The 13,639-nt window shown below is 54.6% G+C and overlaps 1 protein-coding gene across 2 annotated transcripts in view; it reads right to left on the bottom strand.

The window, feature by feature from the left end:
* The window catches only part of LOC144487730 (rho guanine nucleotide exchange factor 12-like), a 136,846-nt gene that overhangs the window by 39,778 nt on the left and 83,429 nt on the right, over nucleotides 1-13,639 (bottom strand). For both annotated transcript variants that reach the window (XM_078205798.1, XM_078205799.1), the window contains exon 9: nucleotides 177-200. In XM_078205798.1, the coding sequence (XP_078061924.1) occupies nucleotides 177-200 (24 nt within the window). The remainder of the gene's footprint in view (nucleotides 1-176; nucleotides 201-13,639) is intronic.

Raw genomic sequence — 13,639 nt, 5'->3', positions numbered from 1 at the left:
AGACAGACAGAGAGAGAGAGAGAGAGGGATAGACAGAAAGATCAGAGCCATCAAGAGAGAAACACACACATAGACGCAGGGAGAGACAGAGTCTCAGAGGGTCTCTCACTCACACACACACACAGGGAAAATGATACAGAGAGGGAGAGACATCGAGAAACTGCTGACATCCTTACCTTCTCTCGTCGTCTGTATTGGAACTGAAAGAGAAAAACAGAAGGAGTTTTGGTAAAACGGCAGACATTTAAACTGAGGGGACAGGTCAGAGGAGTCAACTTGACAGAACCAAGCATCAGCTGTGACCACGGGAAGGAGGGAGGCCAAACAGGAAGGAGATAAAGTGTGGACACAGACTCGCACAGACACGACCCAGGCTTGAGGCTTTCCTCACTGCCCGCAGCTCTAAACAGAGCTGGTGACCAGGTACAGACTCACCGATGGAAGATCATCCTGCCAGATTGCCAGTGCTACCGTGTAGTTTGAGGCCTTGGCTGGCTGCTTGTGCATGATCTGAGGGAAGAGTGCTGGGAGAGAGAGAGTCCGACTGTCTTTCAATGCCTGAAGAACGAGTGGCTGGCAGGCAAAAAAAAAACCCTTCTTTTCTTTCTCGCCGCGTCTCGCAAATGATGCAACAACTTTCCTCCTTTCCCCTCTGGATCTTGTTAAAAGGGTTGGTTGTTGGGGTTGGGAAGGGGGAGCCGGACAGCTGTGTCCAATCAGGAGGCCCTGGGACCGGCAGCCAATGAGCCGCCAGGAAGCTGACTTCATTCATTTTCTTTCTCTCTCTCTTCCACATCCCCCCCCTCGCCGGCCCTGAGGGAGCAGCATCACAGACAAGCCATTGAATCACTGAGACGATGAAGTCACTCAGCTGGAGTCTCTTACTCCCAAGGAGAACATCGTCCTCCTGTTTCCTGCTAGTGAGTGTGACTGTGCGTGAGTGTGTGTGTGTGCGAGAGTGAGTGTGTGTGTGTATGTGAGAGAGTGAGTGTGTGCGCGTGTGCGAGAGTGAGAGTGTGTGTGCGAGAGTGTGTGTGTGTGTGTGTGTGTGTGCGAGAGTGAGTGTGTGTGTGCGAGAGTGTGTGTGTGTGTGAGTGTGAGAGTGTGTGTGTGCGAGTGTGTGTGTGTGTGTGTGTGTGCGAGAGTGAGTGTGTGTGTGCGAGAGTGTGTGTGTGTGTGTGAGAGTGTGTGTGAGAGTGTGTGTGAGAGTGTGTGTGAGAGTGTGTGTGAGTGTGTGTGTGTGTGCGAGTGTGTGTGAGTGTGTGTGTGTGTGTGTTTGAGTGTGTGTGTGTGAGCCTGAGAAAATGTGAATGCCCACGAGAGCGCGGGCGTGCGCGCCCAAGAGAGAGCGGGCGTGCGCGCCCACGAGAGCGTGGGCGTGCGCGCCCACGAGAGCGCGGGCGTGCGCGCCCACGAGAGCGCGGGCGTGCGCGCCCACGAGAGCGCGAGCGTGCGCGCCCACGAGAGCGCGAGCGTGCGCGCCCACGAGAGCGCGAGCGTGCGCGCCCACGAGAGCGCGAGCGTGCGCGCCCACGAGAGCGCGAGCGTGCGCGCCCACGAGAGCGCGAGCGTGCGCGCCCACGAGAGCGCGGGCGTGCGCGCCCACGAGAGCGCGGGCGTGCGCGCCCACGAGAGCGCGGGCGTGCGCGCCCACGAGAGCGCGGGCGTGCGCGCCCACGAGAGCGCGAGCGTGCTCGCCCACGAGAGCGCGAGCGTGCGCGCCCACGAGAGCGCGAGCGTGCGCGCCCACGAGAGCGCGAGCGTGCGGGCCCACGAGAGCGCGAGCGTGCGGGCCCACGAGAGCGCGAGCGTGCGGGCCCACGAGAGCGCGAGCGTGCGGGCCCACGAGAGCGCGAACGTGCGGGCCCACGAGAGCGCGAACGTGCGGGCCCACGAGAGCACGAACGTGCGCGCCCACGAGAGCACGAACGTGCGCGCCCACGAGAGCACGAACGTGCGCGCCCACGAGAGCACGAACGTGCGCGCCCACGAGAGCACGAACGTGCGCGCCCACGAGAGCACGAACGTGCGCGCCCACGAGCACGCGAGCGTGCGCGTCCACGAAAGCGCGAGCGTGCGCGCCCACGAGAGCCCGAGCTTGCGGACCCACGAGAGCGCAAGCGTGCGCGCCCACGAGAGCACGAGCATGCGCGCCCACGAGAGCACGAGCGTGCGCGCCCACGAGTGCACGAGCGTGCGCGCCCACGAGAGCGCGAGCGCCCACGAGAGCACGAACGTGCGCGCCCACGAGAGCACGAACGTGCGCGCCCACGAGAGCACGAACGTGCGTGCCCACGAGAGCACGAACGTGCGCGCCCACGAGAGCACGAACGTGCGCGCCCACGAGCACGCGAGCGTGCGCGTCCACGAAAGCGCGAGCGTGCGCGCCCACGAGAGCCCGAGCTTGCGGACCCACGAGAGCGCAAGCGTGCGCGCCCACGAGAGCACGAGCATGCGTGCCCACGAGAGCACGAGCGTGCGCGCCCACGAGTGCACGAGCATGCGCGCCCACGAGAGCGCGAGCGCCCACGAGAGCACGAATGTGCGCGCCCACGAGAGCGCGAGCGTCCATGAAAGCGCGAGCGTGCGCGCCCACGAGAGCCCGAGCGTGCGCACCCACGAAAGTGCAAGCGTGCGCGCCCACGAGAGCGCGAGCGACCAAGAGAGCGTGAGCGCCCGAGAGCGCGTGCGGGTGTGCGCAAGAGAGCGTGCGCGTGCGTGACCGAGAGAGCGTGCGCGCCTGAGAGTGCATATGCGCCCGCACCCGAGAGTGTGCACGTGCGTGCTCACGTCCAAGAGAGCGTGCGTCTGTGTACAAGTGGGCGCGCATCTGCGTGTCTCAGAGTGCGCGCGCGTGCCTGAGTGTGCGCGTGTGCACCCTTTTCAACGAGTGTGTGCATGTGCGTGTCCGAGAGAGCGTGCGTGTCCAAGAGAGCGTGCGTGTCTGAGGGCACGTGCGTGTCCGAGAGCGCATGCATGTGCGTGTCCGAGAGCGTGTTCGTGTCTGAGAGAGCATGCGTGTGCGTGTCCAACAGAGCGTGCCTGAGCACGTCCGAGAGCACGTGCGTGTCCGAGAGCCGTGCGTGTCCAAGAGTGCGCGCGCACGTGTGTCTCAGATTGCGCACGCGTGCCTGAGTGTGCGCGTATGCGCCTGAGATGGCGCAGGTGCACCCGTGTCCGAGAGAGTGTGCGTGTGCGAGTCCGAGAGAGGGTGCGTGTGCGTGTCCGAGAGAGGGTGCGTGTGCATGAGAGGGTGCGTGTGCGTGTCACAGAGCGCCCGCGTCTGCGTGTGTCTCAGAGTGCATGTGTGCGCCTGAGTGAGCGCGCGTGCGCCTGAGTGTGCACGTGTGGGCCTGAGTGTGCACGTGTGGGCCTGAGTGTGCACGTGTGGGCCTGAGTGTGCACGTGTGGGCCTGAGTGTGCACGTGTGGGCCTGAGTGTGCACGTGTGGGCCTGAGTGTGCGCGTGTGGGCCTGAGTGAGCGCGTGTGGGCCTGAGTGAGCGCGCGTGCGCCTGTGTGCGCACGTGTGGGCCTGAGTGTGCACGCGCGTGTGGGCCTGAGTGTGCGCGCATGAGCGCACACGTGTGCTCCTGCGTGCGTGCGCACGTGTGCACCTGAGGGTGTGCATGTGCACCTTAGAGTGCGCGTGTGCGCCCGAGTGTCTGAGTGTATGCATGTTGTGAGATTGTGAGAGAGCTTCCCATTCGTTCACGCTCATTTTGCTCTCTCACCACCACCGTGCCCCCGCACACCTCCCCCAAACACTGGCTTTCTCCCTCTCTCACCCTGCACCCACCCCAAATCCATGCCTCTCTCCGCTACACTGTCAGAGGGTCAGTGCTGAGGGAGTGCTGCACTGTCAGAGGGTCAGTACTGAGGGAGTGCTGCACTGTCAGAGGGTCAGTACTGAGGGAGTGCTGCACTGTCAGAGGGTCAGTACTGAGGGAGCGCTGCACTGTCAGAGGGTCAGTACTGAGGGGGCGCTGCACTGTCAGTGGGTCAGTACTGAGGGAGTGCTGCACTGTCAGAGGGTCAGTGCTGAGGGAGTGCTGCACTGTCAGAGGGTCAGTACTGAGGGGGCGCTGCACTGTCAGAGGGTCAGTACTGAGGGAGTGCTGCACTGTCAGAGGGTCAGTACTGAGGGAGTGCTGCACTGTCAGAGGGTCAGTGCTGAGGGAGTGCTGCACTGTCAGAGGGTCAGTGCTGAGGGAGTGCTGCACTGTCAGAGGGTCATTGCTGAGGGAGTGCCGCACTGTCAGAGGGTCAGTGCTGAGGGAGTGCTGCACTGTCAGAGGGTCAGTGCTGAGGGAGTGCTGCACTGTCAGAGGGTCACTGCTGAGGGAGTGCCGCACTGTCAGAGGGTCAGTGCTGAGGGAGTGCTGCACTGTCAGAGGGTCAGTACTGAGGGAGTGCTGCACTGTCAGAGAGTCAGTACTGAGGGGGTGCTGTACTGTCAGAGGGTCAGTACTGAGGGAGTGCTGCACTGTCAGAGGGTCAGTACTGAGGGAGCGCTGCACTGTCAGAGGGTCAGTACTGAGGGGGCGCTGCACTGTCAGTGGGTCAGTACTGAGGGAGTGCTGCACTGTCAGAGGGTCAGTGCTGAGGGAGTGCTGCACTGTCAGAGGGTCAGTACTGAGGGGGCGCTGCACTGTCAGAGGGTCAGTACTGAGGGAGTGCTGCACTGTCAGAGGGTCAGTACTGAGGGAGTGCTGCACTGTCAGAGGGTCAGTGCTGAGGGAGTGCTGCACTGTCAGAGGGTCAGTGCTGAGGGAGTGCTGCACTGTCAGAGGGTCATTGCTGAGGGAGTGCCGCACTGTCAGAGAGTCAGTACTGAGGGAGTGCTGCACTGTCAGAGAGTCAGTACTGAGGGAGTGCGGCACTGTCAGAGGGTCAGTACTGAGGGAGTGCTGCACTGTCAGAGGGTCAGTACTGAGGGAGCGCCGCGCTGTCAGAGAGTCAGTACTGAGGGAGTGCTGCACTGTCAGAGAGTCAGTACTGAGGGAGTGCTGCACTGTCAGAGGGTCAGTACTGAGGGAGCGCCGCGCTGTCAGAGGGTCAGTACTGAGGGAGTGCCGCACTGTCAGAGGGTCAGTTCTGAGGGACTGCCTCACTGTCAGAGGGTCAGTACTGAGGGAGTGCTGCACTGTCAGAGGGTCAGTACTGAGGGAGTGCTGCACTGTCAGAGAGTCAGTACTGAGGGGGTGCTGTACTGTCAGAGGGTCAGTACTGAGGGAGTGCTGCACTGTCAGAGGGTCAGTACTGAGGGAGTGCTGCACTGTTAGAGAGTCAGTACTGAGGGAGTGCTGCACTGTCAGAGGGTCAGTACTGGGGGAGTGCTGCACTGTCAGAGGGTCAGTACTGGGGGAGTGCTGCACTGTCAGAGGGTCAGTACTGAGGGAGTGCTGCACTGTCAGAGAGTCAGTACTGAGGGGGTGCTGTACTGTCAGAGGGTCAGTACTGAGGGAGTGCTGCACTGTCAGAGGGTCAGTACTGAGGGAGTGCTGCACTGTCAGAGAGTCAGTACTGAGGGAGTGCGGCACTGTCAGAGGGTCAGTACTGAGGGAGTGCTGCACTGTCAGAGGGTCAGTACTGAGGGAGCGCCGCGCTGTCAGAGAGTCAGTACTGAGGGAGTGCTGCACTGTCAGAGAGTCAGTACTGAGGGAGCGCCGCGCTGTCAGAGGGTCAGTACTGAGGGAGTGCTGCACTGTCAGAGGGTCAGTACTGAGGGAGCGCTGCACTGTCAGAGAGTCAGTACTGAGGGAGTGCCGCACTGTCAGAGGGTCAGTTCTGAGGGACTGCCTCACTGTCAGAGGGTCAGTACTGAGGGAGTGCTGCACTGTCAGAGGGTCAGTACTGAGGGAGTGCTGCACTGTCAGAGAGTCAGTACTGAGGGGGTGCTGTACTGTCAGAGGGTCAGTACTGAGGGAGTGCTGCACTGTCAGAGGGTCAGTACTGGGGGAGTGCTGCACTGTCAGAGGGTCAGTACTGAGGGAGTGCTGCACTGTCAGAGAGTCAGTACTGAGGGGGTGCTGTACTGTCAGAGAGTCAGTACTGAGGGAGTGCTGCACTGTCAGAGGGTCAGTACTGGGGGAGTGCTGCACTGTCAGAGGGTCAGTACTGAGGGAGTGCTGCACTGTCAGAGGGTCAGTACTGGGGGAGTGCTGCACTGTCGGAGGAAGAGTTGGGGAGTTTTTCTCACACTGATATTCCTGGGAGCTTGCTGTGTGCGAATTGGCTACTCAATTTCCGACATGACACGGCTCAACACACTTCAGAGCGGATCTCACTGGGGCTTCCTGAGGCGGTGGAAGGAGCTCTCGAAATACTAATCTCTCTTTCTTTCATTACTCTAGTGACCCAGGCTAAGTTCAACTGCTGTCAGTACAGATCACCGATGGTCAGTAACCCACCCAGACCAGTTACACTCCAGGTCAGTGATGGTCAGTAACTCAGCCAGACCAGGCAGACTCCAGGTCAGTGATGGTCAACGATGGTCAGTAACACACCCAGACGAGGCAGACTCCAGGTCAGTGATGGTCAGTAACTCACCCAGACCAGTTACAATCCAGGTCAGTGATGGTCAGTAACTCACCCAGACCAGTTAGACTGCAGGTCAGTGATGGTCAGTAACTCACCCAGACCAGTTAGACTGCAGGTCAGTGATGGTCAGTAACTCACCCAGACCAGTTAGACTGCCGGTCAGTGATGGTCAGTAACTCACCCAGACCAGTTAGACTGCAGGTCAGTGATGGTCAGTAACTCACCCAGACCAGTTAGACTGCAGGTCAGTGATGGTCAGTAACTCACCCAGACCAGGCAGACTCCAGGTCAGTGATGGTCAGTAACTCACCCAGACCAGGCAGACTCCAGGTCAGTAACACACCCAGACCAGTTACAATCCAGGTCAGCGATGGTCAGTGATGGTCAGTAACACACCCAGACCAGTTTGACTCCAGGTCAGTGATGGTCAGTAACTCACCCAGACCAGTTACAATCCAGGTCAGCGATGGTCAGTGATGGTCAGTAACACACCCAGACCAGGCAGACTCCAGGTCAGTGATGGTCAGTAACTCACCCAGACCAGTTAAGATCCAGGTCAGTTTTGAACTATTCGATCATTAGTGGCAATAACTTGGTGTGTAGCTGGGAAGCAGTGCTTTGCAAAGGCGCGATGGGGGCTTGAAGAACGGACCGGTGCGTCTGTGTGGAACGATGAAGACAGTCCCAGTTATGGCAGGAATGTTCTCTCTCTGCGATTTAACTGAGCTTCTCCAGAGAGAGGCGCTCCGTCCTGAAGCTGTGTTTCTCAGCGTGCTGCTAAATGGGTTAAGGGGGTTGTACGGACAGCAAGGCAGGTCGAACCCATTTGCGGACTTGCTTCCAATGACTCCGAGGATTTCCCTGCTCAATGCACACTCCAGGGGTGCACACAAGATGGAGGATGACGGAGGACTTGTTTCTCAAAGCGCTAAGCACTCTCCCACCCACCACAATTATAATCAGCAGCTTCTCCACAATCCGATTCACCCTTTGCACAAAGGGCAGCTGTCATCTCCATCCGGAGCCTTGCCAAGTGTCGCAACACCAGCCACAAGTAGAAATACTCTGTCGATTTTTTAAAAGAGTCACTCTCCATGGTTTCTACAGTGAGTTTGCAGATTGGGAAAGGAACCAGGCTCACAGCTTGGCTCATTTCGCACAGACTTTACTCTGTATCTAACCCCGTGCTGTACCTGTCCTGGGAGTGTTTGACATTTCGTTAAGTATCTGCTGCACTAACATGCCTCTTCCTCATTAGAGTGGAGACATCCCCAGTGGTCTTGTGTAATAATCGGAAACAGGTTTACAGTTATCAGCAGGACGCCGAACCTTGCATCATTTCTGAAAATCTCAGACAGCTTGTGAAGTGGCGCTGCTGGTTTCAGAGGGCAGCCAATCAGAACGCTTCGCCGGCCCTGTTACTGGGCAGACTGCCACGTCTGTAAAAGGCTGGCAAGAATGGAAAGAAATCTGGTTTCGCGGATGGGGTCAGTTTCCAGGCCAACATATCGAAAACTGGAGCCAAAGGGTGTGTTAATGGTGGAATTTCTGCTGAAAATCCCACGATCTTTTTACACTGGCTTTTCCTGTCATTCGGGGATTGGCCCAGCCACGCAACACCAGGCCTGTACCCCAGGCTAACTCTGCCCGCCTGAGGATATCCCCGAGCACCGAGCAGGCAGCGCAGCACACTTCTCATTACCAAGGAAGCGGGGCAGCCAGGTCGCGCACAGCAAGATCCCACAAACAGCAACGTGATGCACAACGACCGGACAAGATTTTTCTAAAGCGTTTATTGGTCAAAAGGTAAATGCTGGCCTGGCGCTCCCCCTCCCAGAACCTCACAGCACGGGACAAGGCCATTTGGCCCATTGTGCCAATGCCAGCCCTTTGAAAGAGCTATTCAATTGATCCCATACCCCTGCGCTTTTCCCTCTCACCCTTCAAATTTGATCTTTCCAAGCATTTGTCTGATTCCCCTGTTTGAATGTTCCTAACTGTTGAAGAGTGTTAGAGAGAACATCTTCCTATTTGAATGTATAGACACTTGTCATCAACAGGGGCATATGACATGCAGGAGTGCCTGACGTGAGTTGTTGTGGGTTTAGTCTTACCACGACAGGGTACTGAGGGGAGGCAATGACCTCGTGGTATTATCGTTAGACTATTAATCCAGAAACTCAGCTAATGTTCTAGGACCCGAGTTCGAATCCCGCCACGGCAGATGGCCGAATTTGAATTCAATAAAGAAAAATCTGAATTAAGAATCTAATGATGACCATGAAACCATTGTCAATTGTCAGAAAAACCTATCTGGTTCACTAATGTTCTTTAGGGAAGGAAATATTTAAGGCTGTCCTTACCTGGTCTGGCCTACATGTGGCTCCAGAGCCACAGCAATGTGGCTGACTCTAAACTGCCCTCTGAAATGGCCTAGCGACCCACTCAGTTTCAAGGGCAACTAGGGCTGGACAATAAATGCTGGCCCAGCCTGTGCTGCCCATGTCCCATGAATGAATATATAAGAATTAAGATGGAGATGGACACAGGAGCCTCTGCATCTGTAATTAGTGAGGACACCTACAGGAAGACTTGGGGATCCTAAGCAGTCATCAGCCATTACTCAGGCAGGGATCCAACGTACGCCAGAGAGGCGGAGACCATTGCTTGGGGCATTAGAGGTGGACATTGCATGCAACAGCCAAGGAACAAGAGCATGACTCTTTCGGTTAAAGGGCAGGGGCCTAGTTCACTAGGGTGTGACTGGCTCAGTAAAGTTCCGTTGAACAAGGGTGAGGTTAAGCACATTACAAGTGACTGAGGATATCATTCAGAAATGTCCTGAGGTTTTGAAAGAGGAACTGGGCACATTGCGTGGCATTAAAGGCAAGTTGTTCAGAGATCCTCAGGCCATGAAAGGGAAAATGGAGGAGGAGTTAGAGCAGCTGCAGAGGCCTGTAATCACTGAGTCCGTTCAGTTCTCTCGTTGGGCAGCTCCAATTGTTGCTGTTCTTTAAAGTGCTGTGTGCACATGCGGGGATTACAAATTCACCATTAATCAGGCCTCCAAGCTGGACGCTTATCCTTTTGCTGCAGGTGCAAGATCTGGTTTTCAACCCTTGCAGGAGCAAGACTTTCTCGAATCTTCACATGAGCCACGTCTACTTGCAGCTTTTGTTGGAGGAAGACTCAAAACAGGGCGACACAATCAGCACTCACGAGGGTTTGTTCAAATACCATCCGAGTTTCAGAGTGCCCTTCAATCCGGCCATCTTTCAGAGGATAATGGACAACCTGGTGCAGGGATTCTTCGTGTAGCAGCTTACTTGGATGGTATCCTGATCACAGGGAAATCGGGAGTAGGAGCACCTCAGCAAGTTGGATCAGAAGTTAGAGTTTCTCAGAGACAGAGCCGTAGCAAGTGCACCTGATCATCAGTCTAGATCAGTGGTTCCCAGTTGGGAATTAGTGATCTAGACTGACGATCAGGCCACTCCCATGGATGCTGGTGGCGCCATCTTCTGGTCAAGCTGACACGCATAAGAGGATCCCCCACCTTGTTCTCCATGTTGGGCCACCAAACACACGACCTGGCACGACTTTTCATTCGGGAGGCACCCGGCTGAGCTTCATGAACTTCATCCAAGGCTTGTGAGCGACCAGGGGATGGGCTGAACCACTCTGGACCCCGGAAGGATACAACCATCCTGCACACTCAGCTCACGTTCCTGCTTTGCTTGCGGCCTCAGTTCATCATTCTTTCAGCACCGTTGAAAGGTCTGACAGAAACCTCCTGCAGTAACTCCCCATGACCTGGGCTCAGACACACTACAGGGGCTTTGGAGCTTCCTTGGTAGCTCTGACTTTGTCTCTCACCGGGGACAGACCCTACACTGTGATTTTGTGACCCAAATATTCCACACTCTGTGCCTGGAAGGTGCACTTGCTACGGCTCCGGCACAGCGCTGGCTCTGAGAAACTTGCATCTATTTCTGAATGATATCCTCTGTCACTTGTCATGTGCTTAACCTCACCCTTGTTCAACGGAACTTTACTGAGCCAGTCACACCCTAGTGAACTAGGCCCTTTTACCAAGAGTCATGCTCTTGTTTCTTGGCTGTTGCATGCAATGTCCACCTCTAATGCCCCAAGCAATGGTCTCCGCCTCTCTGGTGTAGAGGACCCCCCCCCACCCACCCCGTGAGAAATGGTTCAAAATCATTTAAAAGTCATGTAATTAAACTGCAAGTAACATTTATCTTCAGCTCTATGGTCAGCACCTCCAATGAAACTGGGAAAGAGGTTTCGATGTTTTACGTTGGTCACACCCTCGGGCATGACCAACGGGACTTGGGGCTGAAGACAAAGGTCCCATTCGCCCCCCAACAAAAAACAAAAACTCAGAAAGGGCGTTTGGTGGCACAGTGGTTAGCACTGCTGTCTCACAGCGCCAGGGACCTGGGTTCGATTCCCGACTTAGGTCACTGTCTGTGTGGAGTCTGCACGTTCTCCCCGTGTCTGCGTGGGTTTCCCCCGGGTGCTCCGGTTTCCTCCCACAGTCCGAATGGTTAGGGTGGATTGGCCGTGCTAAATTCTCCCTCAGTGTAACCGAACAGGTGCCAGAGTGTGGCGACTAGAGGATTTTCACAGTAACTTCATTGCAGTGTGAATGTAAGCCTATTTGTGACTCATCAATAAACTTTACTAATACTTTCATAACCCTGGGAGAAGTGAGAGACAGAGGTAAAAAATGGCCTCTGCTGTTCTGTAAAATCACAATGTTCAATCCATGCCAATAACAATTATCCGTAGTTACGTTTAGCTAATACACAGATATATGAGATTAGGATTATTCTGAGACTTCTGTTCAGCTCTCTCGTTTATGATTACCGTTACCGCTTTTTTCTCACACTTCATTTTTCTTCCTAACGTAATAGTACACAAGCGCAAAATACTGCAGATGCTGGAAATCTGACAGGACAAATCGCTGGAAAAGCTCAGATAATCGGGCAGCATCTGTGGAGAGAAACAGTCAACATTTATTTTGATGACTTTTAAAATATTAAATCTTTCACGAACTGGATAAATTATTTGCGAACTGCGTTGTTATGAACATCAAGGTTCCCTCTATACAGTTTACAATTTATACTGTATTGTTTACAGTTTTCCAAGTCAATTGCCCAGGTTTTGAGATAGCCGGAACTGAAGCTATCATAGAAACTTAACATCAAAATATAGAAAATAGGAGGAGGAGGAGGCCATTCGGCCCTTCAAGCCTGCTCTGGCATTCATCATTATCATGGACGATCAGCCAAATCAAAAACCTGATCCCCACATCAGCTGATCCCCTTCACCCTCTAGTTCTGGACACTCCCCACAATCGAGAGCATCCTTCCTGCATCTACTCAGTCAAGTCCTGTTAGAATTTTATGGGTTTCAATGAGATCCCCCCCCCATTCTTCTGAAATCCAGCAAATACAATCCTGACTCAACCTCCCCTCACACGTCAGATCTGCCATTCCAGGCATCAGCCTGGCAAACCTTCGCTGTACCTCCTCTAAAGCAAGACCATCCTTTCTCAGATATGGAGACCAAAAGTGCACACAATATTCAAGGTGTGGCCTCACCAAGATCCTGTATAATTGAGGCAAGGCACCCCTGTTCCTGTACTCGAATCCTCCCACTCTGAAGGCCAACATACCATTTGCCTTTTTCATTGCCTGCTACACCTACATGCTTACCTTCAGTGACTGGTGCACGAGGACACAAAGGTCTCATTGCACATTCCCCTCTCCTTACTTGGCCAGAGAGTAATCTGCCTTCCCGCCTTTGCTACCAGTACTCAGCATTATTATGGCAGAAATCAGATTTTTGGCATCCACAAATGCACAGTAAAACCGTGAAACACGGGTTTCCCAATTTGTTCGGGATCCAACACTCCCGTCGCTGTTCTTCCTGTGAACGAGGGCTGAAAATTGCACTGAAAAAAATCTTTAGCAGGAGGGCAGTTCAGAGAAAATAGGTGTGCCTCAATTCTTTTTTAATGTAGTATAGAGGTGTGTGCCAAGACATATAAAAGGTGAGGAACCACTGGTCTAGACTTCATGTGGATTTTGTAGGTCCTTTTATGGGTCATATGTTTCTAGTCATTGTGGACGTGTATTCTAAGTGATTAGAAGTAATGCCATGAGCAACATTACAGCTCCCATTACAATAAAGTCATTCTGGGGCGCGTAATCTAAGTGGTTAGAAGTACAGGCCATGAGCAAATTTATAGCAGCACAGTGGCTAGCATTGCTGCCTCACAGTGCCAGGGACGTGGGTTCGATTCCCGGCTTGGGTCACTGTCTGTGCGGAGTTTGCACATTCTCCCCGTGTCTGCGTGGGTTTCCTCCAGATGCTCCAGTTTCTTCCCACAGTCTGAAAGACGTGCTGGACAGATGCATTGACCTAAACAGGCACAGGAGTGTGGCGACTAGAGGAATTTCACAGGAACTTCACTGCAGTGTTAATATAAGCCTTTATTATTGCGACTAATAAATAAACTTTACTTTAGCTCCCATTACAATAGAGCGGCACGGTAGCACAGTGGTTAGCACTGCTGCTTCACAGCTCCAGGGACCTGGGTTCGATTACCAGCTTGGGTCACTGTCTGTGTGGAGTTTGCACATTCTCTGTCCCAGGCCTTGACATCCTTCCTAAAGAATTGAACACAATACTCCAGCTGTGGCTCAACCAATGATTTGAAAGGATGTTTCGCCCGACTTCCTTGCTTTTGTATTCTGCACCTCGACTGACAAAGCCCAGGATCCTGAATACTTCTCTTCAGCAGCCTTGAGAACTCAATCATACAATCCCTCCAGTGCAGAAGGAGGCCATTCGGCCCATCGAGTCTGCACCAATCACAATCCAACCCAGGCCCTATTCCTGTAACCCCACATATTTACCCCGCTAACCCCCCTGACACTAGGATTAATTTAACATGGCCAATCAACCTAACCCACACATCTTTGGACTGTGAGAGGAAACCGAAAAACCCGGAGGAAACCCACACAGACACGTGGAGAAATGTGCAAACTCCACACAGACAGTGACCCA

Source organism: Mustelus asterias, unplaced genomic scaffold (assembly GCF_964213995.1).
Source record: "Mustelus asterias unplaced genomic scaffold, sMusAst1.hap1.1 HAP1_SCAFFOLD_992, whole genome shotgun sequence".
NCBI lineage: Eukaryota > Metazoa > Chordata > Chondrichthyes > Carcharhiniformes > Triakidae > Mustelus > Mustelus asterias.
The sequence above is the reverse complement of the archived record's forward strand: the minus strand, read 5'-3'. Positions and strand labels throughout refer to the sequence as shown.